General features: G+C 38.2%; 2 protein-coding genes and 1 long non-coding RNA gene across 3 annotated transcripts in view; 1 reads left to right on the forward strand and 2 right to left on the reverse strand.

Annotated features, from left to right (window-relative positions):
- Nucleotides 1-5095: 5095 nt before the first annotated feature.
- Nucleotides 5096-6513, reverse strand: LOC143721382 (uncharacterized). Its single transcript, XR_013196727.1, has 3 exons — nt 6182-6513; nt 5491-5628; nt 5096-5197 (listed from the first exon to the last, which is right to left on the reverse strand). It is a non-coding gene; the product is annotated as an uncharacterized LOC143721382 (long non-coding RNA).
- Nucleotides 6514-15104: 8591 nt separating this feature from the next.
- Nucleotides 15105-19335, forward strand: noxo1a (NADPH oxidase organizer 1a). Its single transcript, XM_077211668.1, has 8 exons — nt 15105-15346; nt 16204-16284; nt 16404-16476; nt 16559-16742; nt 16847-17034; nt 17121-17228; nt 17734-17851; nt 18326-19335. Exons 1-8 carry the CDS (start codon nt 15281-15283, stop codon nt 18939-18941), a joined length of 1434 nt encoding a protein of 477 aa, XP_077067783.1. The 5' UTR covers nt 15105-15280; the 3' UTR covers nt 18942-19335.
- A 1770-nt stretch (nt 19336-21105) lies between these two features.
- Nucleotides 21106-25545, reverse strand: part of LOC143721358 (transducin beta-like protein 3) — a 37678-nt gene continuing 33238 nt past the window's right edge. The window contains exons 20-23 of the mRNA XM_077211662.1: nt 24025-24096; nt 23789-23947; nt 23586-23679; nt 21106-21699 (exon numbers count right to left, since the gene is read on the reverse strand). Coding sequence (XP_077067777.1) covers nt 21348-21699; nt 23586-23679; nt 23789-23947; nt 24025-24096 — 677 coding nt within the window. The 3' untranslated portion in view covers nt 21106-21347. The remainder of the gene's footprint in view (nt 21700-23585; nt 23680-23788; nt 23948-24024; nt 24097-25545) is intronic.

The following is a 25545-nucleotide window of genomic DNA, read 5'->3' on the forward strand; positions in this document are numbered from 1 at the left end:
AACACTCGGTATCTCTCTATGGAAAAAATATAGCCAACTGACGTAACGCATGCTCTCCAAAGAACCAACATTGAGAACTGCATGAGCCATAGAGGTTGCAGTGACATCCAGACGGTAAAATCTGACAAATGTATGAGGGGAAGCCCAGGATGCCGCTGCACAAATATCTCATACCGAAAACCCGTTGAACAATGCCCTGAGGTAGCTGTACCCCTTGTAGAATGAGCCCTTAAGCCTGCCGGGGAATGAAGACCCATAGAAGTATAGGCCGATTCAATCGCCTCCACCATCAAATGGGAAAGGCGCTTCGAGGAGATCGGCTTACCCTTACATTGAGTGGCCCATGAAACGAATAACTGATCACTCTTCCTGAACGATCGTGTGCTGTTTACATAATGGCATACAGGGCACAAAGTGTGCAATTTCTGCTCCACCTATGAAGAAAATGTAGGGGGTAAAAGTAGGGCTGGGTATCGAGTTCTATACTTTTTAGGCGCCGACCAAATTGCCTCGATACCATCAAGTATAAAAAAAAAAACCTCTTTTCATTCGGTACCAAATTTCGATATCCAAGGGGTCAATCTCGTCAACGTCTGTGAGCCAATAAGCTTGCAGCATGATAGGCTGTGGCGAGGCATCAAGGAAAAACACTAGTTTATGCTGGCCGGTTACACGTGGGTCACACGTGAGGCTGTAGTATGTAAGCGTTCCAACCCCAATAGATGTAAAAGATGTGGAAAAGATCCAAAGTGTGGCTACATTTCACCAGACTCGATGTCAACATCGTGCGATGCAATATTTGCGACAAGATAATCGCTGCCAAGACCGGCCACACAACAAATCTGATGAAGCACTTGACAGTCCACAGAATAAACTTAAGAGCAGAAATTTGCTCCGTCTTCGACTGCAAGAAGAACTGGAGCGCATCACAAATGAACCGAAACTCAGCGTAAAGCCTACTTGCCTAACAGACATGAGAAATAGGCATATAGAGAGCATTAAATGTCTATTTTTAAATGCACCAATTCGAATCTAAAAAAAATTGCATTTCGCTCTATAGGCACGCTGGGGTTCACTATAGTGCGTAGATGACGAGTCAGCAATGACAACTTCATATTTGCAGCCAACACTGACTCAGAAAACACTAGTTTATTAATAAACAATTAAAATGTTTCCTTGCTATTTTTTCCTGCACATTCATAATCGTTAGGCTACTTTGCGGCAAGCTTTATACGTGTGCTTGAGCGCGGGGTGTATATTCCGCCCCCCAGTGGCCTATATGAGCCTTTGAGTCTGTAAAAAAAAAAAAGGCAACAAACTGAAAAAATGAAACCAAAGCTTTTTTTTAAGGTAATTTGTAATGTAATCTTGTTAAACCGAATTTCATAAAATTGTTATCGAAAAAAGTATCGTTCAAGAACCGGTATCGAAGTCAAGGTATCAGTATTGATATTATTATGTGAAATTTTTATATGATACCCAGCCCTAGGTAAAAGGCATGCAACTCCAAAGCAGAGCAGTTCTAAGCTGAATCACTGACTTTGGGAACGAAAGCCGGGATAGGCAGCTGCGTAACCTTGCTGTCGTCCAGACTAAAGTTCAGACATGCTTGATGAACCGACATGGCATGTAACCGACTCACCCACTCGCTTAGCTGAGACTAAAGCAAGTAGTAAGACCATTTTCAGAGATAGGAGCTTAATATGAACACTCTCCAGAGGTTCAAACGGGGCTCGAGTTAAAGCATTTAGAACCGTGGACAAGTCCCATGACAGCACCAGCCGCTTCGACACTGGTCTCAAACGCTTCACTCCCTTCATAAAATGGCATATGAGAGGGTGCCGTCCCACTGAAACCCCTTCGAAACCTACATGACAAACTGAAATAGCAGCAAAGTAAACTTTAATAGTAGAAAACGCTCTCCCGTTGTTCATCATGCTTTGCAAAAAGCAGAGTACATCACTGAACGGGAATAACTTCTTTACGAGTACACCAGTCCTCAAACACACGCTATTAAAGGCCATACAGTTGATGGGGCTCTAGCGCTTTGGATAGTGTTTATAACCTTCTGTGGAAGCCTGAATGCGTTTCAATTTAACCCTTCACGGGCCAGATACAAAGATCGACATGTTCCGGGTGTGGGTAAAATATCTGCCCCCCTGCTTGTGAAAGCAGGTCCAGCTGGACAATCTCTGCCAGCCACAGCCTCCCCGGCCAATGAGGGGCTATCAGAAGGATAGATCATTTGTTTTTTCTTACTCTGTCCAGGGTGGGAGAAATCAGACTCAGCGATGGGAATGCATAGCAACACGTTCGGCCATGGATGTGGCAGTGCATCCACAATCAAAGGCACATTTTCGTCCCTGAAAGAGACACATACATCGGACACTTTGCGTTTGCCTGCAAGGCGAAGAGATCTACGGCAGCCCTGCCATACATCCCCCAAATCCGATCCACCACCTGCGGCTGGAGCAATACCCATTACCAATACCCATGAGAATAACCATTCTCATTATAACAGGTTTTCCCTTGAAAGGAGATCTGTTCCTACATTTTAGGACTCCCGGTATGTGCGTCATGCGCAGTGAGCTGAAGTTGTGCAGTTGAAACGAACGCGTTCCCTCTTGGCTATTGATATATGCCACCACAGTTGTGTTGTCTTCTCTGACCAGGGCGTACCCATTCTCCGTACAACAGGTTTCCCCTTGAAAGGAGATCTGTTCCTACATTTTAGGACTCCCGGTACGTGCGTCATGCGCAGTGAGCTGAAGTTGTGCAGTTGCAACAAACGTGTTCCCTCTTGGCTATTAATATATGCCACCACCGTTGTGTTGTCTTCTCTGACCAGAACATGAAACCCTTCCAAGAATATTTTCAGGAATGATTGCGATCAACTCCAACACATTTATGTGAAGTCTGCGAAGCTGGGGCGTCCAGCTACCATTTGCCGATCTGCCCTGAAAAACAGCCCCTCAGCCTGTCAGGGATGCATCCGTTGTAACTTCTTTTCTCAGAGACACGCCCCCAAGCAGTACCCCGGTCAGGAATAAGCGGGGGTCTCTCCACTGATGAAGAGCCATCACGCACTCCGCGGATATTCTCACTCTGCGCACAAGGTGCAGACTAGGACACGGACTCCTCGCTGCTACCCATCGCTGGAAGTCTCTCATTTTTAGCGAGCCCAGCGGGACCACAGACAGCTAAAAAGCCATCATGCCCAAAAGGTGGAGACAGGTCCTGAACAATACCACGGTTCCCCTGCGAAACTGGGCTTGGCACTGATAAAACACCATTATCATTCTTTCCAAGAGCATAGCGCGGTATGCCGCGGTGTCTCCTGAGATTGAATCAGCTGGCTTTCGGCACAGTTGATTCTGGACCCCATATTCGTGAGATGAGACGTGAGCATCTCTGTATCCCATTCCGCACACTCCCGTGAGTGAGCGCATATCAGATAATCGTCCAGATAAGCAGATATTCTGACCCCATTGTGTCTCAGCGCTGATAACGCTACCTCTATGCACCTGCTGAAACCGTGCAGAGTTTAGGCTGAGCCCGAATGGAAGAGTAAAAAAAATGTGCACACTTCACTCTGAAAGGAGAAACTGATAAACCTGTATTTTATGTGCGCAGGTTAGATGATTATATGAAAGCATCCTTGAGATCATACCCCGCGGACTGAGCGAGAAAGAGCTTTGTACTCACGAGTGCAACTCTTTATTTTGGAATCAAAGCATTGGCGCATCTTCAAAAAAACAAAACAGAATGCTGGTGAGAATGCTCAAGTCAGCCAAGAAATTTGAGTCAATTACATAGTTTTTAAAATAGTTGCTGGTTCGATAGAATTATCTAGAAGATTGTTATTACACAATTTTGTCACTTCTCTTTCTAGTATGCTGGACTTTTATAATCCATCTAGGTCTTTTGAGATCCGAATATAAAAATCTTCTGTTTTGTCTGAACAAAACAAACATAAGGCCGACAGAACGTTTTCCCATGTCGGAACCAAACTTTGGAATGATCTCCCCTTTCCGTAAGGTCAGTACAGTCGCTACCGAAATGTAAGGCCATGTTAAAAGCACATCTTTTTAAGACTTCCTGGGCACCTTCATGATAGGTGTTTGATCAATACCTTGTCTCTTTTTCCCCTCTCTGTACTCTTATTTGGGTTTAGTTATTGTGAAGCACTTGGGCAACAGCTGTTGCATTAAATGTGCTATATAAATGAAACTCATGCACATTAATTTGTTTTTCCATTTTTTTAAAGAAAAAAAATAAAAAAAGAAGAAAAGACTTGAAGTATTAGGTTTATTTGTTAAACAGGGAAAACATGGTAAAAATCAACAGTTAACTGCATGCATGGCCCCTTTCTTTATGGCCCCTTAGGGCCAGGACATTGTCCATCAGGGTGAGTTTTTTGACAGCTCTCAGCACACACTGTAGGCATTGGCGGTTCGGCCGCAGGCATCACTACAGCCTCTGGAGGACCCCCCTTACGGCCAGGACATTGGGCATCAGGGTGAGTTTTGACAGCTCTCAGCACACACTGTAGGCCTCACTGGAGGCATTGGCTGTTCGGCCGCAGGCGTCACTACAGGCTCTGGAGGACCCCCCTTACGGCCAGGACATTGGGCATCAGGGTGAGTTTTTTGACAGTTTTCAGCACACACTGTAGGCATTGGCAGTTCGGCCTCAGGCATCACTACAGGCTCTGGAGGACCCCCCTTACGGCCAGGACATTGGGCATCAGGGTGAGTTTTTTGACAGTTTTCAGCACACACTGTAGGCACTGGCGGTTCGGCCGCAGGCATCACTACAGGCTCTGGAGGAACCCCCTTACGGCCAGGACATTGGCCATCAGGGTGAGTTTTTTGACAGTTTTCAGCACACACTGCAGGCTCTGCTGGTTCGGCCGCAGGCTCCACTGGAGGCATTGGCGGTTCGGCCGCAGGCGTCACTACAGGCTCTGAAGGACCCCTCTTAGGGCCAGGACATTGGGCATCAGGGTGAGTTTTTTGACAGTTTTCAGCACACTCTGCAGGCTTTGCTGGTTCGGCCGCAGGCTCTGCTGGTTCGGCCGCAGGCGTCTCTACAGGCTCTGGAGGACCCCTCTTAGGGCCAGAACATTGGCCATCAGGGTGAATTTGACAGTTTTCAGCACACACTGCAGGCTTGGCCGGTTCAGCTGCAGGCTTCACTGCATGGATTCAGATAGTCAGTCTGTTTAGTAACATTTAATCTCAGGTGTACAGCACAAAACACGCAAAGGATGAACAGCACGTTTTACTTACAGAAGGAATTGTATTTTAAGTTATTCATCATCTATTAAATTTGTAAAGCAATACTGCGCTCAAAACGGTGCTATCGGCTCAATACTTTTGACACAGAACGATAACATAAAATAAGACCAACTGAAATAACGAGGAAGCCGATTCAGAACACTAATAAAATAAGGAAGCCGATTCAGAACACTAATAAAATAACAAATACCTGTATATGGAGCCATACACTGACGTCCACATCCATTGCTGCAACATTTCTCATTGTTCGGACAGTCACTGTCATATGAACAAAACTCAGTACAATTTCCTCCACCAGATTTTGTGCTAGGACACTGTCCTGGCTTTGCTGTGATACAGACACATGACAGAAACATAAAGTGAGACTTTCAGCATTCAGTGATATGAAAAAAAGTGGTCAAAGATCAGAATAGGTTTTACAAGAAAATACTAGTTCAGTCTTTCTACTTCAGTTTCACATTTAGTTCAGTTAACATTGCCCTCCAGAGCAATCTCGATCACAAGTACATCCTCCATGGCACGACCGTCAGCTTTACCAGACACTACAGGAGTGTTGTTGTAATAGTTTCAGTATTTATAAGTCGGGGTTTTCCAATGTTTGGCTCAAACTTGAAAATATTCATACATTTATGTGCTTCAAATCGAGTAGAAATACCATTTATAACTAAACTGTTGATTAGTTTCAAAGACACAGAGTGCCGTTACGACCTATTCCACTACTGGTGAGGTGCGTTATAGAAGCACAATGCAGATAGAAGACATCCAGTTAAAATGTTTTTCATATTTACCATTACAACTAATTGTACTGTAAAGCATATTTTGTAAGGCACTTATTTATGCATTTCTTCAGGCGTTGTAATGAAGCTAAAAGATCTTCTCACCTACGACTCCAGCATGGTTGGTGCTCAAACATGCAGACAGGCACAATAAAACAACACTCAACGAGCAGTACACTCTAGCTGTCATCCTCTCGACCTGCGATCTCACAATCAACTCTGCTAGAAGATGCGCTGAATTAGTCAGTCAGGAGGAACAGTGAGGCACACACAACTACACTGAAAACATGTGCTGCTGAATCCCTAAATTGCTTTCTAAAGATTTATAGATCCAAGGAAGTCTGGGTAACTCCAACCCTGATGAAACTCACACCTGCCACTAGCTTTCTAGCAGCCTAATCTTGAAGACCTTGATTGTTCAGGTGTGCTTGATTAGGTTTGGAGGAGTGGAGCGTTGCGTTCACGCAGATGACATAATTAGAAGATGATTGAGTGTTTCTATGGGAACACTATCAACGACAAAGTTGTCACGTGGTACAAGTCGTAGCTCTCCGAAAATTATAAGCCGGGTATTTCTCTAAATACCCGGCTTTGTGTAAACCTGGCCTGAATTTGTCAATTGCTGATTGACGATGCGGATCCAAGTAATTATGACTAAAAACAATGTTTCAAGCAACTAGGGAATACAGCCATTTTTATATCAACGCCTATTTTAAAAAATATATTTATGATGAATAGACTGAATTTGGGCTGAAACATTTTTTTATTGAGTATAGGGGAAAACAGATTCATAAAAACACTTGAATCTATAAAACAATGAAATCATTCATTATTTTGCATCTTGTATCAAAATCATACATCTAAAATATCATGATTTAACTGCAGTTAGGCTATCTTTTTCAACAGCCTAGATGTATTTACAGCTTTAGCCTAGGCTACTATTGTCTTCTATTGAGGTTAGGGAAGGAAAAGAGGAAAGATCTTTAAGTCAGTGGAAATCTGCCTACAATTTGGTACAGTTGACGTACTTTGCTTTATGTAAATTTAAAATTTCCCATATAAAATAAGAATTTTAATTATATTGCCCATTTCCAATAAACCAGTATCACTCCATAAACAAGACCATAAATGAAATCCCACCTGAAAGCAAGTCTACAACCTTAGCCCAAAAAAAGATTCATGACTAAAAATTATTCACCTTGGAAACATCTGGACATATATTTATATTTCAGGCCACATTATTTTGGTGGATGAGTATTCTGCACTGTCAGAAATCCACGGAACATTGTGTGTTGAGGGGGAGCTGAACTGGGCTGAATACCACTTTTTTCCTGGATGTTGAATTTTCCTGCCCAAATTCCACATCCTCCGCTTCTTCGCAGCAAGGTTATAATTGTTAACGAAAACGAACGAAAAAACGAAAACTAGATGGGATTTCATCTATGGTCTTGAAGGAAATTAATAGTTGAATAAAGTCGTTATTTTTGTTGTTTTTTTGCGCACAAAAAGTATTCTCGTCACTTGATAAACTTAAGATTGAGCCACTGTAGTCACTTGGTGAACCTACAAACTTGATGACACTTCTGAGTGTGACAGCTCCCAGGATGAAAGTAGTGAACCAGACATCTCCGATCTGTCAGTTGGTGACTTTATTATTGTGAATATTGCGACCAAATGCAACTCTTACCATTAAAGTGGCTTGGTTGAGAGCCTTGAGGCCAATGAATTTAATGCAATATTCCTCAGAAAGATCCGACCCAGATAGCAGACCAACATTGAATCTACATTGAATCAATGTTAATGCATTAACCAAAAGATCATTGAATCAATGTTGAAATTTAACATTGATTTTTCATCAGGTTTGCACCCTGAAATAATGTTATTTCAACGATGAAAAATCAATCAATATGGTCATAAAATCAATGAAATTTCAACCATAATTAAATCAGTTATTTAACATTGAATCAACATAGAAACAATATAAAATCAATCTTGCTTTATGTACAGCGAGATTCTATGCTAGTTTATTAGGCTTGTGCTATGCTTGAATTTTTAAAGGACTCCTTTCAGACAGAGGCCATTAAATATGTTTTTTAATCAAAATGTCATTACATCCTTCAGTTTACAAGCAAATGTATTTATTTATGGCCCCAAAACGGAACAGGAAATATCACATTCAGAAAAAAACAAGGCATTTTGTGACAAAGACAAAAACAGCGCAGTAGGCCTAAGCTACTAGGCCTACGGTAAGAAATAATGAAACATTAATCTGATAAATACTTCAAGTTTAATTTTATTTATGTATTAAAACAGACCAAATTGCTTTACAGAAGAACATTAAAAGATATAGCATGCATTAAAAATAAAACATAACATGCATTATAAAAATGCTATTTATAGTTAGCTATTATTGGAATACAAAAATGATATTTGCCGTCGTCTCCCATTCGCTTGATGAGCTCCCGCTTCTTTGCGCCTTTTTTGACTCGGGCAAATTCTACGTTCACCCTAGAATGAAAATTAACAATTTACCCACTGTTGGTACCCACCCGCGATGTACGTTTGGTAAAAGACAAATTGAAATTCAATATATTAATAGGGAAAATCCTGGCCGTTGGTTTGTGCACGGCGCGCGTTCATGTGACCAATACATTTAACATCGCAGTTTATACCGACTCAGGAAAAGTAAACAAGTTGTAAAAAATATAGATAAATAAAAATGAGAAATTAAATTGAGATTGAGATTTAAGATTAACTTACCTCAAAAAAACACTCTGTCGTTGCCCGAATGCTTTGTCTGTCCGTCTGTTTCGCGCTTGATATGCCGCGCTTTCTGATAGGCTGTTGGCAACCAATGTTAGGATTGTCTAGTCACCCAGTGGAGAAATTTAAGCTGACCAAAAATCAACATTGATTCAATGTTTGTCTTTTCAACACTGAAAAACATTGAATTATCAACATTGATTCAATATTATTTTAACATTGAATTTTCAACATTGTTCCAATATTATTTTAGCATTGATTTTTCAACATTGATCCAATATTATTTAGCACTGAATTTTCAACCTCAACCAAAATGATGATTCTGATGGAATTTCAACATTTAATCAATGTCACCTTGCTATCTGGGGAGGGAGCACTGGCAAAGACAAAGCCACCTTTGCATTCAAAGAAAATCATGTGGGATCTGTCCCAATGAATGATGTGCTTAAGAAGCTTCCTAAACCTCGAAAGGTTGGAGGAACTGCAAGGAGGGAGCAACAACTAATATTTCCTTGCAACCTTGATGGATGGAATATCCAATAGTCATTTTCATTGTGCTGAGGTCTGGAGGTTCAAACTGTTCTTTAGTTCTCACAAGTTCAAAACTGTGAAACTGTTTAACAAAATTGGAAATTAGAACTAAACACACTGGAGGGACGTTCTTTCTGCCAAACACGTTTGTGTGTGTGTGTGTGTGTGTGTGTGTGTGTGTGTGTGTGTGTGTGTGTGTGTGTGTGTGTGTGTGTGTGTGTGTGTGTGTGTGTGTGTGTGTGTGTGTGTGTGTGTGTTTGTGTGATTGAACATGACTTGATTAACAGCATAAGAAATACATAACCATTTCTGTCAGGACCACTACGCAGGACCAGAAACGCGATAGCTGTTGATAATACTGTAGGACCTTATATATGTATACAGTGATAGGCGTCGTATTCCTATAGGTAGACGTGGATCAGATGATGCAAACTAAACTAACGTGACCTGCCAGAACTGATGCTATGCTTGATATTTCTTTCTCCTGAAAACTATGCTGGCAGTCCTTCACTTAACAGAAATATTTAAGACTATTGTTCACCAATACAAAAAATAAGAGATTAAAGGTAAAATTTAACTTTAATTGGTTTGTTTTGTGTTGTTTGAGGTAGCTTCAAAAAAATAACATTGTTTGAAATTTTTTTAAAGAGGCAATTCTTATTATTTTTATGCTTTCATTAAAACGTGAAAAATAGTATGGTCAATTTACCCCCAGATGGCTCAATTTACCCACTGACTGGGATCAACTTACCCCTTTGCTTGGGGTAAGTTGAGTCACATGAACACTTTTTTTCTGAGGTCATATTTTCAAGGCTCTTTGTCATAGGTACATTCTTATATTTCCAGTTGATAGGCAACATCCCAAATTAACAGAAGAAGTCTTCATTGTACTTTTGTCTCAATTTCCCTTGCCTGGAGATCCACATAACTGGCTCATCTTACCCCACCCTCCCCTAGAATAGAAAGTGTTTCAGTCAGGGCCTCCGACCGCAGCGAATAGTGAAGACAGCTTAAAAGGTCAGAAACAAGTGTTGTGTAATAATAAAATGAATGCGCTGTCTACATCTTCTATAACAGACGCGATGGCTGAATCTTCACATCTAAATTATCCAGCGGCAGCCACTCTTTGTTGTAAACTAATTCAAACCAAGCGCTCTTTGGTGACGTGGAGGATTACTTTACTGTTGATCATCTGTCCATCATTGTATAAAGCCCGCCCTGACAATTTGATTGGTCCGAACAGCTTTGGTTCGGGCATACTTGCTTCACAACGGATCAAGTCCAGACCGAACTTCCCATCCTCACATGTTGTGGGCGGGGCTAAGTTCGGCTGGCATCCAGGCTATAGATTTTTGGTACGGCATATGGATTTTGTAGAGGGAAAGAGATTGAGCTCCCTTACACTCTGACATCAATGTCTTGTGTGGCTCAAAAATGGGCTGAGTACATGCTGTTCATGTATGTCTTCTTTAGTCCGTTGGCTATTTAGTTTTTTTCCTGGGACATGTCACTTACACATTTTGCACTTACTGCGGAGTCTTGTGTAGACTGTTTACATATTTGTGCCCATATGTACATTTTATGTAGCTACTGGTGTTATTGTTGAATACACATTTCTAAAATTGTATGAGGTTTTTGTTGAGTTATTATTACACAATACTTGTTTCTGACCTTTTTGAATCTTGCCCCTGACAAATAACCCAAATTCCAAAAAAAGACTAAAACTAACACTAAAACTAATAAAAACGAAACTTAAAGCATTTTCAAAAAATAAAAAATAAACTAAACTAGCAAACCCACTTTTAGGGATTTAGAGGAACTAGGTTCAGTGGCTTTGGCCACATTCAAATAAATTGACATTGGATGGTTAGCAGCTGACTTGGACTTTGCAGCCGCCACGAATGACTGCTTTCCCCACACCTTCTGCAGTCCTGGACGCATTCTAAAACCTTCTGTTCTGCGTCGGTGGAACAGGAGGACGTGGTGATCTTTTACACAGCAGACAAATGTCAAATCCCTCTCCTTCCGTCTTATATTCTGTGAGCTACTGGAGACCCAGAATGAGATGTAGCCTAGGCCTACTGTACTACCACTAAAATTAGACAAACAAACAAACCACTGGAAGGATTATTGTATTAAATTAAATATTAGTTTAAAAATTAGTTTGCTGCCGTTTGTTGTCTTGGCAATCAGTTGTTGGAACCTCAGTTGAACCTTTGTCAATTCTGTGAATATTTAACACTGTCAGATACAGGTTTCAGGTTACAGGTTAATTTTGAAAGAAATATTTGATTGTTTTTCCATTTATTGTGTTAAAATATTAAAACATCAACTGAACCACATGATATTATGTCTGATTTACCTAAGAACATTAGTTATATGTTTAATATTAAAAAGGAGGGTAGAATTAAGTAATTTAGGAACTGGATTGTTCATAATAACCCTAACCCAGTAAAAAAAAACAGAATTAATTAATTTTTTCACTTAGCTCCTTTACTGAACACCAGTATTACATAATTGAAGACTTTACACGGTTGTTGGATGAATCAAATTAAAATAGCATGCTTTTTAATGCGTCTGACGGAGTTGACCATTTAAGTTAAGAAGTGAATACATGTACATTTTTTGAAAAAAAAATCAAAAATCTGAAAAACCTGTTCCCACATGCATTAGCTGAGACATTTGTTTATAAATATATCAAGTAGTGATTATGTATTATCAATTAATAGAAACTAACATCTAAAACATGTTTTGTCCCTTATATTTCAAGATTCAGTGAAATACTTCTGGAATTAAAAAACAGCTGCAAATGATAACTTCACACTCATTTGAAACTGACCTTTAGGAGCCATTTCATTCAGTTATATATTTGTCCATTAGGTGGCGTTCTGACATTGTATTTTAATGGAACTTGGGTAACGAGAAAGGAGAAGTGTGTAGGCTATTGGTAGTCGAGAAGCACACAATTTTTTGCAGGATTGTGTGTTATTTCATCATGCTTGATTGGTAAAGAGTGACGTTCAAGAAACAATATGGACGTGTGCGTGTGTGTGTGCAGTATCTGCAAGGTATGGACTTCATATTTGTATGCTATGAACTTGAAAGAATGAGACACCACAGGAAACATTGGAAGCAATGTTTTTTTTATTTATTAATTTTTTTTTAATAAAGAAAGGCACTATTTGCATTTTACATCTGTGTTTATGGATTCAATTTGTACGCGTCAAAAACTTGCTCACTCCGGCAATACCCGCGGGCTATGATCTCATGGATGTGGCTATTGTGGTTTCAGAGCTTGGGTTCATGCTCATGTCATTTTGATGTCTGCCAGGAAAAAAATAGCAAATCTGATCATAGGTAGGCTAGCTCACATTGATTTAATAAGCCACCAGAATTAAGCAATAAATTAGCCTAAACAGTGTGGGATTAGGTTTTAAATATGAGCAATAAGGGTTTTAGTAAATACCATGAGTAATGAAGAAGTGTAATAAACAACATTAGCACAGAGAAACCTATTTGCATAAAATAAAATTTGATATTTCAATAATGGGTTTTCCAGTGAGTCAGTCAATACTGTTAGGAGGGTCAATACTGACAGCAGGGTTAGGTGTGACATGTTAAGAAAATGTTAAGGTAAACAAAGGTGTTGGACACACCTCTGAGGAGAAGCCTTCCTACGTTTCCTTATAACTATAACATAAAACCTTAGCTTCTATTTCCTGGAATGTCAAAGGGTTTTCCATGTACGTGCTCATCCAACAGGGATTTATGAAAATGTTAACTTTGTTCTATGACACAGTGATGATGACTTATTTGATGTGGAGAAGGGCTTAAACTATTAAATTGGCTATAAGTCCACTGTAAAAAGTGTTTTCATTAGTCTTTAGATGTTTTCATATGAAGCACATTTAGGGGAGACTTTATTAAAAAAAAATGTTTTTCTTATCTGGTCCTCAAGATAGGAGAAAATTAGGAAAAAGTACAATAAAAAAGTATCTAAAGTAATTTCTATATGTTTCCTATCATTTTAAATGATCAGAATACGTCTATGACAAAGCATTCTAAAAATAGCTTCTTATAAAAAAGTGTTCCTGTGGCTCAATTTGCCCCAGGTTAATGGTAAGTTGGTAAGTCAGTGGGTAGGTTGCACCATCTGGGTGTAAACTGATTATCTAACTGAATCTGAATCAAACTCAGGTGCAATAGTAACAATAATCTACCTCTTTTAAAAAAAACTACTTCATAGGCTAATCAGATTTTGTTTTATAAATAGTCTTAAAGTAGTCTTAAAGATAACTTAAACAATGTAAAACCAACCAAATTAAGTTGAAAACTCAATTTTTAATTGTTTGCATTTCAGAAACAATATGTTGAACACCAAAGTTGTAACCTTACCAAAAACAGACTAAACAGAGTTCCAATTCAGGCTAATATTTAGCTAAATGATTTGCATGGTTTTGTTCATTGCTAAATCACCAATATGAATCATAATTTTTTTTTAGACCTGGACAAATTTGCTTTGATGTAAAATTACATATGTCATACGACAACAAAAGTATATAGTTGACAAGATAAAGGTTTTGGGTCAACTTACCCACTGGCTCATCTTACCCCACTCCATCTTGACAATATATATATATATTTTTTTTACAGTTTTTAAACCTAAGTGACCCTTTTATCTCTTCACACTGTCTATTAGTGTGTAGAGCAGGCCACAGTGAGTATTTCAAACATTATTTGTGAAGCAATGTACAAGAAAGTATATTTCATTATTTATAGATGGTGTGAAATTACTGTGGCGCATTGCTGCAATATTATTTTTTCCACTCATAATGTAGTAATAACGAGATGTTATGTCGTTTTAAGACATATTTTCATGTAATACGAGATGTTATGTCGTTAAAACGACACATTTTCTTGGCCTTATAAGGACATGTGTAGTCATGTAAAAAATATGCCTTTATCCACATAAAATGTATAGCCTATCATGCCTTTATCATACTTCTACGTTCAAAAAGCATAAGCAAATAGTAGCAGCCCCCAATGGACATTCATGTTAAAAGATCAAATTCTGTACACACCTTATTAATAAAGCACATGTAGCCAACAGAAAAGCAGATGAGAATACGATATTTATAATATTAATATAAAACTTTTTGTTAAATTATATCTCTAGGTTGGCTAATTAAGATATATTAACATTTTTTAAAATATATGCCTATTAATATATTATACAAAAAAACGTAGCCTATAGGTCCATATAAAATATATTTTAAAAAAAGTGCCTCACTGATTAATTTCGCCGGGCCCCCATATAGGTTCGCCTCTGATTGGGATCTACTATTTGCTTTAGCTTTTTGAACATAATGATAAAGGCATAGGCTATAAATTGTAAGCTATGTGGATAAAGGCGTATTTTGTAAATGACTAGACTACACATGTCCTTCTAGGCCTTAGAAAAAATGTAATTTCAACGACATAACATCTCGTTATTACGAGAAAAGATATCGTTAATAGACTACGACATAACATTTCGTTACTACGACATAATTGAGTGGGAAATATAATATGTAGGCTATGTGGCAGCAATGCGCCACCACCGTATGAAACATTAGGACTTCTGAATCTAGATATCTAGACCTAAAGATAGATATAGATACCTAGATATAGATAGATTATATTATAGATTTATTCATTCAAGCCTTGGCACTTATATGGCTCTTTCCAAGCAATTGTTGATGTAATAGCGGACTCTCCGGTTTGTGAAGTGCCACATGTTCCCGCCTCTGACTGGAGCTGTAATAAATAGAAAGAGCGCAGCAGAGCAGCAGTCAGTCAAACATCAGCGCAAGAGCTGCAGACTGAGACAACACATCTACTAGGCCTACAGCAACCCATTATCTGATCAATATGGAGGAGCAAAGACATCCTGTCAATATTCAGCTTGTTGGAGTGATGCAAAAAGAAGTAGCGAAAGTAAGACCTGTTAGGCTATTTTTTTAAATTTTGCATGCATTATTAAAAAGCTATATATTACCGTTGTTTGGAATGAAATTATCGATGATGTTTGAGAATGTTCCAATATTACAATTTTACATATTGTATCAGTATCGTATAATTAATTGATTTAATATAAGTAAACACTGGAGTAATAATATTATAACAATAATGTGGAATTACAAATTATTTAACAGTAATTCACACTGTAAAACTTTTTGTCAGTTAACCTAAAATACGCTTCATGTGGTAGCTAGTTACTTCATTCTTTATATAATCAAAACATATGGGTAACACTTGACAATAAGGTTTATTAATTACATTAGTTCATGTATTAACTAACATGAACTAACAATGAGCAACTACATTTGTTACAGTATTTATTAATCTTCGTTAATGTTAGTAAATAGAAATCCAGCTGTTCATTGTTTGTTCATGTTAGTTCACAGTGCATTATAATGTTGACAAATACAACCTTTGATTTTAACAATGTTTTAGTAAATGTTGAAATTAATATTAGCCTAACTAACATTAATTAATGATGTAGAAGTATTTTTCATTGTTTGTTCAAGTTAACTAAGATAGTTAGCTAATGTTAACTAATGAGCCTTGTTGTAAAGTGTTACCAATATAATTTATTAAAACAGGAATATGTAATTTTTAAGTGTCACATCAGATTGAAATAGAGATAGACTATCTTATGGTTAGTAATTCATTCAGTAGGCCTCCTAACCTAACTAAATACACACTAACATGAAGACTAATGTATAGTGAGAGCTTTGATGTAAAGAGTAGCACTGAAATTCATCTAATCACATTCTTCCCATTTTTCCCAGTTGTACATGACCGCCGTTCTCTGGTCAGATAAAAATGAGATCACTGTGTACAGATCGCTTGAAGACTTCAAGACACTGCATGTAAGTCTCCTTCATCATTTTATTTGAAAATAATTTATGTAGCCTATTTTACTGTATAAATACTGTATATATGTTGACTTGAGTTGAGTAGAATAATATAAGCATGCTTATTTCTGTAGAGACAACTCAAGAAGAAATTCCCTCCTTCAAACCCCATTAAAAGGTCAACAAAGATTGTTCCCAAATTTAAAGGTAAATACTCTGCTAGTTTCCCCGTGAAACAATGCAAATTCAAGTACTCATTAAGTAATAATAAAATAAAATGCATTTGCAGCTGCAAGAGTGCGGAAAAACATGCAGAAGTGGAGTCCTAATAAGTCGATGCTCAGACTGAAGATTCTGGACAACTACTGCAGTGAACTGCTGAAGAGCGATCCCCGTATCTGCCAGAGCTCGGAGCTCATCCAGTTCCTGCTTCCCAAATCCCAGGACCTCAATGCTGACTTTGCAAAAAACAGGTACGCTAATACTGCAAAACAAGCAAAGCAGAAAATAAATACATATAAGAATTTTCAAAACTATAGTATACAAAGATATTTAAAGATTCTGTTTTGTTCTGCAGTATCATGATCATGCCATCAGAGACCACTCTGGACAGTAGTAAAGTTGGAGCAACCAATGGGGTTACTCAACCTTTTGTTACTGAATCATACCGCTGCATAGCTACTTATGAGACCAAGGACACCAAGAATCACCCCTTCAAGGTTGAAGTGGATGAGATTGTGGATGTGCTCATTAAAGACCAAAAAGGTGAGAACAGACATCATCTAGAAGCAGGGAGCCTCTAAGAACACTCTTCATTGTTTGCTGACCTTTTTGTTTTTGACTTTTGTTAGGATGGTGGCTGGTGGAGAACGAAGCCAAACGTCTCGCCTGGTTTCCTGCTCCTTATCTACAGAGAGCTGAGATGGCTGATGACGGTCCTGATGTGATGGATGGCGGAAGTAAGAAATGGTTTAGTGGTTTCTAGTGTGTTCTGTCTACATTGATCTGGAAATAAAACTGGTTTGGCCACAGTGTGGATGTTTCACATTCTTCTGTTTGTGACCTTTCTTTGAAAACCACAGTTTATATGACCTAATTATGCGTATACCGCTATGTCTCACAGAAAATGAATGAATTGTGGTCGCTTGGCTGTTGCAAATCACTGAGAATGAATCTTTACATCAAAACTAACAACCTAAAAAAATAACCCTTGTACAGGGGTGTCCAATCCTGCTCCTGAAGGCCAACATCCTGCAGTCTTTAGCTCCAATATGCCACAAAACACACTCGCCTGGAAGTTTCTAAGGATCCTAAACCCTTGATTAGCTGGTTCAGGTGTGTTTTATTCATATTGGAGCTAAACTCTGCAGTATTCTCATGGAAACCCTTGCCGTTGTATATTAATAATGGACTCATTTGTTGACCAGGACATTCTTTAACAAATCTTATGTTTCCCTTTTTCAGGTGTTTTCTATGTTGCTGCCAAAAGTTACAAAGCCATAAACAGTGATGAAATATCAGTCGAGATTGGGTCTGTGGTGGAGGTGTTACAGAAGTCTGACAATGGCTGGTGGATAGTAAGGTAAATCTCAATATTATTTACTCCTGAAAATGAGCAATGCAACCAGCTGAAATAAACACCAGTTATCTAACGGTCAGGAATGTTTTACCTGCTCGTGTGTCATGTAGATGAAGCGTGGGGAAACTTGGCACTTGTTTTACATCCTCATTTTTGCTGACTAGTTTTGGCAGTTCGTGCTGACCAGGGGCAGGCTACGTCAGTCCTAGAGAGCTGCTGTCCTGCAGAGTTTAGCGTCTACCCTAATCAAACACACATGAACAAGCTAATCAAGGTTTTCAGGATTACCAAGGCTACAGGCGTTGAGTATTTTTCTCAGGGTTGGAGCTAAACTCTGCAGGACAGTGGCTCTCTAGGACCTACGTTGCCTACCCCTGCCTATACTTACTGTATTCCTTGTTCACTTCCACTGAATGAAATTTACCTACCCAGTACCCATTCCTCAATGATTAACAGCTGTTTATCTCCATCCCTCAGGTACAATCGAAAGGCGGGCTTTGTACCATTTATGTACCTGCAACCGTACAATAACCCAAGGATTCGCATAATGCCCGCTCAGAGGGAGATGATCAGCTCCACTCTTGACTTGGCACGGCTTCAACATACTGGAGACAATTCCCTGCAGGCTTCCTACCGCAAACTCAGCAGATCCCAGGGCAACCTGCATCTAACTCCAGGAAGCACCCTGGACCCTAGAGATAAACTGATGTCACGTTCAATGGGTAGGCTGCCGGATGCTCGTATGACATGGCTGACTCCATCAACCCGAGTGCAATTTGCAGAGAACGGTCAGCAAAGAAGTCTGAGTGAGGACAGCGAAGATTTCAGCGATGAAAGCAGCTTCTCCGGCAGCGAATCGCTAAATCGTACGGACGCAGAACAGCAATTCCGCCGGAGTCGCACCCCTACGCTTATTTCTTCTCGCAGTCTGAGCGTTGAAAGTCCCACAGAAGGCAAGATGATCAGCAGCCGATCAGAACCCAGTCTCAACAAGATGCCCTCCACCCCCAAGATGCCACCCAGACCCCAAGCTCAGGAGATACTCAAACGCTGCACCACCGTTACACGCCAAAACCTGCAAAGAACCAGTTAGGTCACCTCACTGCAATGTCCAGTACTTTAGGTTACATGTTTGAGGAGAACAAGAGTTACTGTTCATTACCAAAAACACTTGCGTGATAATAATGTGATTACTTGATGGACAAATTAGAACTAAGTCTAGTTCTTATTCTTGGAACTGAATATTATGTATGTTACGAATGATAATCTACTAGAGATGCTGTTCTTTGGATCAGGCACAGAAAATGTATTCCAATTTTCAACAGAATATTTATCCAAGCTTTAGGTCTTTCTTAGTTTTTGCTCTTCGAAGAAAAAAACCTTTCCATAGTGGAAAATATAACTTTTACCTTATATGCATTGCATATCTTGACATATATTATACATTGTACACTCTTGAGAGAATTTAATAAAATGGTTGTTCTAAAGACTGGCATTTTTGGAGTTTTATTGTTTTCAAATCCTGTTCTTGGAGGACAACCTTACTGCAGAGTTCAACTCAAATCCTAATTCAATACAAGAGAAGCGTTTAATCGAGGCGTCCAGGTTTACTTGAACATAACAGGCATGTGTGTTGGAGCAGGGCTGGAACTGAAGTCTGTAGGGAGTCAGGAGCAGACTTCGCTATTCCTGTTTTAAGTTACTTTTAATACAAATATATTCTTACTACAGTTTTAACAGACATAATTGGGAATCATATAACACACAGTACACATTTCATTTATTTTATTATAACTTTAATGTCGTTTTGGTTGTTTCCTCATAAAGGTCCAGAAATGCAAAGTTTTTTGTCAGGTGTCTTTTTCATTATGATGTCACTACGTTGTCTTGCCAAGTTGCCACCAGCCAATTGCTGCATGGTTTCGAGTATCGATATATCCACCCTTTCCAATGAACACAAGAACGTGCAGTGATCTCGTTTAATCCAGATATTTAAATAAAATCTTCAAATTCGTTTGAAAAACCAAATTCGCCAGAGATCAGTTATCACGATCAGATCTGGCATCTGTCAAATCATCTTAGATGTATTAAGCAAGGTACAAAGAACGGACCCCTGTTGGCAACTAAACTGCAGAATTTAGCTCCAATTCTAATGAAACACCTGAACTAGCTTTCAAGGTCTTCAGAAACAATAGAAACGTTCAGGCAAGTGTGTCGGAGCAAGTTGGAGCTCAACTCTTCAGGAGCAGAATTGGACACCCTTGACTTAAACTAAGGGGCTGGCTTCAGTTTTTTTTTTTTGCAGGCATATTTAAATAACCAAAGTAAATAACCAAGACATTTAAGCATATAAAAAAAAAACTTAAAAAAAAAACACAAATCTGATTAGAGTTAGTCAGACAGTCAAAGCTGTAGAGTGTTTTAATCTGGCACTATGACAAGTGACAAATGAGAAGCTAAATCTCAGTGTAAATCTGGGTATTTTTTTGCCTGAACAGGTGTGACTGAAACAAGTGAAACGTTTTATTTGTTAAAGAGTATTAATAATAATAATAATAATAAGTTATATTTATATAGCGATTTTTCTGGGTCCTCAATGTCCCAGCGACCTCAATTGTATTGCATACAAGCTGGATCCTTGCTAAGCTGTGCGTCACACATGCGCACTGTGTATCCAACACTTGCAGCAATCTGGGATGCCCAACATTCAATACTGGTTTAAGCAGTGCACACACACACACACACACAGTTTGCACAAGATACTGTTCGATCACTGTTTGCACAAGATACTGAACGTTTCAGGAAAACCGATGCGGGAACAAGCCACAGTATCATTAAAAGGACTCAATACGCACTATTATAGCAAGAACATAAAGAGTCAAGTTTGTTTTTGGAAATGGTTGTTTGAACAGTGCTAGAAGTTCTGTGATCTGAGAGGGAGATATTTAAGGAATGTTCTGTGATGAATACAAGTTCTGTGGAATTGTCCATTATCACAGAAAACCCTTATAACAATGATAAAATAAAGTACAAAGTTAAAAGTTTCAATGGGTTCCAAAAAAGTAGAATAGTCATATTTTGGTTAAATTAATTTTTGGTAAATTATTTGGAATTTGATATGTAAAATTGGCCAAATCATCCTATTAGTGGTTTCTTTTTCAATACTTATTCCTATTCATAAATGTTGCTCATTGACTTCCAAAAAAATTCGGTGAAGGTGTAATTCGATTGACAGACCTCAACTTAATTCCAACAGAGAGGGTGATACAATTTATTTTTATTTTCCAAGAGATATGACCATTATTTATTTGAAGGATAACAAAAATACATTAAAAAAAGTCTAAGCATTTTGCAGGTGTGGTGATACAAACGGGAAACCCCTGTTTATCAGCAACAATGTGTGGATGAATCAGAATATTCAGAAAGACCAGAAATGGTCCATCAATTCAATATACAGTACTGAATAAAATGGCTCGTGATTGACAGCTACAGCAGCCAATCATCTTATAGTTGCTGTTTTGCAAAGGGCAGAACCAGTAAATTTGTTCGGAAGAGACTTGGTGGAAATTTCCATGACTTCATCTTCATCTTCACTCTCCTCACTGGACACATGACCTTCCTCTGCGCCTCCATTCACCCCGTTGCGTTTCTTGAGATTCACATTAGCACTTTTAGACGAGCTGACACCTTCATCAAGAAGCTCCACTCTGTTTTCTGAATCCCCCAAATCTTCCTCATCCTCTTCATCTTCCTGTTGCTGCGGAGATGCTTGCGTGTCTGTCATCTCCATTGGTTGCTTGTCTATGATGAATATGGACTGAGGACTGGTATCCATCTCATCATCCTCCACACTAGAAAACAAAAAAGCAGACCAACTGTAAAATGTGATGTATTGAATAAACTTTCAAATGAATGACGGGGGAACCACAACTACACTACTGTTCAAAAGTTTTGTCTCTGTAAGATTTTTTAACTCTTATGCATTTGTTTGATCAAAATACAGTAAAAACAGAAATATTATTACAATTTAAAATTGTTTTCTGTTAAAATATATTATAAAATGTAATTTATTTCTGTGATCAAAGCTGAATTTTCAGCATCATTACTCCAGTCGCAGTGTCACATGATCCTTCAGGAATCATTCAAATACGCTGATTAGATGCTCTAGAAACATTTCTGATAATTAACAGAGTTGAAAACAGTTGTGCTGCTTTTTGTGGAAACCATGATCAATTTTGAAACAAAGTTTGTTTCATGATTCTTTGATGAATAGAAAGGGAGCAGAACTGAGTGGGTGTTTTCAGTTCAATTCCTATTAAAGGAGCGACATGCCCTTGCAGGGGATTGCAGGGTTGTCAGAGAAAGTATTGTAAATTGTCTAAAAGTTGAGATATGCTTTGAGAGGAAAAAATGCAAATATCTGGAAAAAGACAGCAGGCGACAGCTGATCGCGGTGACGTGAAGGTAATGCTGTTTGTCTCGACCGATCAACAATATGCAGATTACTGAGGAGTTTCTTCTGGATTTAATGCAGAAATCTTATCGTTTACATATTAGTTTCATTCAGATGTCAAATGCCGTTTAAACACTTTTATTGTCACTAGACTTGCTGTAGTTAATAAAAGTGTGTTAAATTGAAACCACATTTTAACTTTGGGCAGTCTTCATTTTCTACAAGTTTACAGGAAAAAGTGTGTAATTGAAGAAACTTTTTTAAAAGAAGCTTCGCACAACTTTACAAAACTACCTTACATACTTCCAAGTGAGTAAGCCTACGGCAACAGCAAGGGAAAATGTGGTAAGATGTTTGAAAAGTGAACTTATTAAAAAAAACAAAAGTCTGACAATGGTGTTGATTTAAACCCACTTCCTGGAAGATGAGAATAGAGCAGTGACTCATGTCAGACACTCAAAACTGTAGTTACATCACCATTGTTCTGCATTAAACTTCACTATGATGATGTCCATTTTGCAAAGACTTGCTGCCTGAAAAAAATTATTACCTATCTAGATCTACAAAAGTGCTTTCTACTGAACTTTGTTTTTCTAAAAATGAGATTGGCTCTTGCTCAGGCAAATCTTGGTGACTGCTCAAGTGTTAGAAGAAGTTTCCGAGGTTGTTGCTTACTGGTTTAAATCAGTGAGAATCTAAACAAGTCCCTGTTTTTGTGAGCATAAAAAAAGGGCAAATCTGTTTGCTTAGAAAAGTAATAGTAAGAGAACAGTTCTTTACTAACAAGATTGATTATTTTGATAATTCATACCCATGGCACAAACATTCAGGACTAGTTTTGTACCAATGATTAATACCAATATTTAGGGGTCATGAACTGCATTTAATTATTTAAATTTTTAATATATATATATATATATATATATATATATAATTACTTTTTTTTTGTGGACCTCATAGAACATTATATATATATATATATATATATATATATATATATATATATATATATATATATATATAAAATGTTCTATGAGGTCCACAAAAAAAAAAAAAGTAATTTAGAACAGCCAATTTTCTAACAAGGAAGTTTTGAGTTCTGAAACTTGCAGGATATTTTTATAGAACAATGCCTTCTTGTATGTCAAAAGATCAAGGAAATTTTGATTTCTTAATTCATAACCACTTTAACCTTGAGTATGAGCAATACTACTAATTCTTCCCCAAGCAAACACTACTAATAATTGAATAAAAGGACACTAGGAAGCTTTGGGAACTTTTTACCTCTCTTTACCACCTGTGATGCGCATTTTCTGCCACATGTAATCCAGAAACATCGAGGCCTGCAGGAGACGGCCAATCCGCTGCATGTGTCTCTCTGCGGGAAACAGGATTCAAATGGATTACATATTTTAATGGAAAGGTCAGAAAGCACTTTACCACAGAAACACCATGTCATCATGTGTGGGTTGGTTCGGATAAAACACCTGTGTACGGGATGAGGCCCTCCAGATGAGTACGAGCCCCCTGATACTGCAGCAGCTCCTCTGGGCTCAGGTGTGTGAGCAGCACCTGCAGGATGGCCTGAGCGTCCAGACAGCTGCGAGAGTTCGTGTTCCACACCACACAGTAGCGCAGCACCGACTCTGAACACAACACACAATCAGGTAAGACAGTCACGATGAACCTGATGACCTTCACTAAAGCAACACACGGCGTGTACCTTTTTGATCCTGACGGAGTTTCAGGAGGGTCTTTTCTAGCTCCTGTATCCCATCCTCCTGCTGCCGAATTTCTGTGAAAGATTAAAGAAAATAACATAACATATGATTAATTGTGTGTGTGTGTGTGTGTGTGTGGGGGGGGGGGGGGGGGGGGGGGGGGGTATCTTTTGGTACCTCACAATTCAATTTAAATCGATTCTGGAGGTCACGATTCAATTAAAAATCAATTCTCGATTTTGAATGAAATTATGATTCAATATATGCAAAGATTTGATTGTAGTATACTATTTTGTGTTACTTATTTGACTAATAGGTCTAGAACGAAGAAATCTCACTGAATTAAAACTTAAAATTTTAGTTTTTTCTTCCCATTTCAGTCAACCTAATATTATAAAACAAATGCCATGTAGGCTGACTGAAATCATTATACGCACGACTGACAGCCTTCTGTAATAAAGCAAGGCAGACCTGAGACAAACAGAAAAACTAAATACCTTGATAGAAAAATAAATAATGTTTTGCAAATATAAAACTGGTAAATAAATAAACAATAGAACAAATTCAATAAAAAAAACCACAAATTACATAAACTAAGCTTTTCAGGTACAGTAGCCTAAGTTCATTTAACATGTCTAAAGAAATACTAGAGGAATTGAATAATCAAATGTAGAAAGAAATACTGAATAGTCTTCACTGTTTTAGATATAAATAGATACACACATATATACAGTTGTATATATAAATAGATACAAACACATATACACAGTTGTATATATATACACATGTTGTATATATATATATATATATATATATATAGCCTAAATATAAAATTGATGCATCAAATAAATAAATAACTATAAAAAAGTGTACTGTTAAGTACATTGTGCATTAATTCAGTAAACAAACTGATATTAGTCAAATCTAAACAATTCATTTTCATAAAATGTACATTTCAAGTATAAATTTCTTCTAATCTTCAAAATCTTTCTTCTTTAAACAGGATAAAAACGTGCAGCTGGATAAATAATAGCCGGTTAATATGCACAGTGTTATTCACCTTGAAATCATATGATTCGATTCACGTCTTTTGATTGGTTTGTGAACATTTGCTGGCAAAGGAAAGTGGCATTTAGAGGTTTCTGCCAACGAACCGGTATTTCTGAATCAGAATGGGCTGAGGATAGGATTTAGTGCGTTTGAAACGAAAGTATTTGATGAACATACTACGTGCAGAGAGCGTTTGCTCAACTTCTTTTTTTTTTCTTTTTTTTTTGATGAATAGAAAATGATGAACGGTCAGATCTGCCTTTATTTAAAATAGAAATCTTACATAATAGTGACATATGGATTTGGCATTTCTTAGGTTTGACCAGTTCAGTCAAAGTTCAACGCTGGAATTTCTTAAGGAAGTGTTGTTGAATACAAGACAATGAGTAATAATACACGAAGCATCATCTTACACAATCATAAACCATCATCAGAAATTAGCCAGTGTTTGAGTTACAACATTCAGGAACTAA

This window comes from Siphateles boraxobius, unplaced genomic scaffold, assembly GCF_051911475.1.
Source record: "Siphateles boraxobius isolate OS27281-9 unplaced genomic scaffold, OSU_SipBor_1 66, whole genome shotgun sequence".
Taxonomy (NCBI): Eukaryota; Metazoa; Chordata; class Actinopteri; order Cypriniformes; family Leuciscidae; genus Siphateles; species Siphateles boraxobius.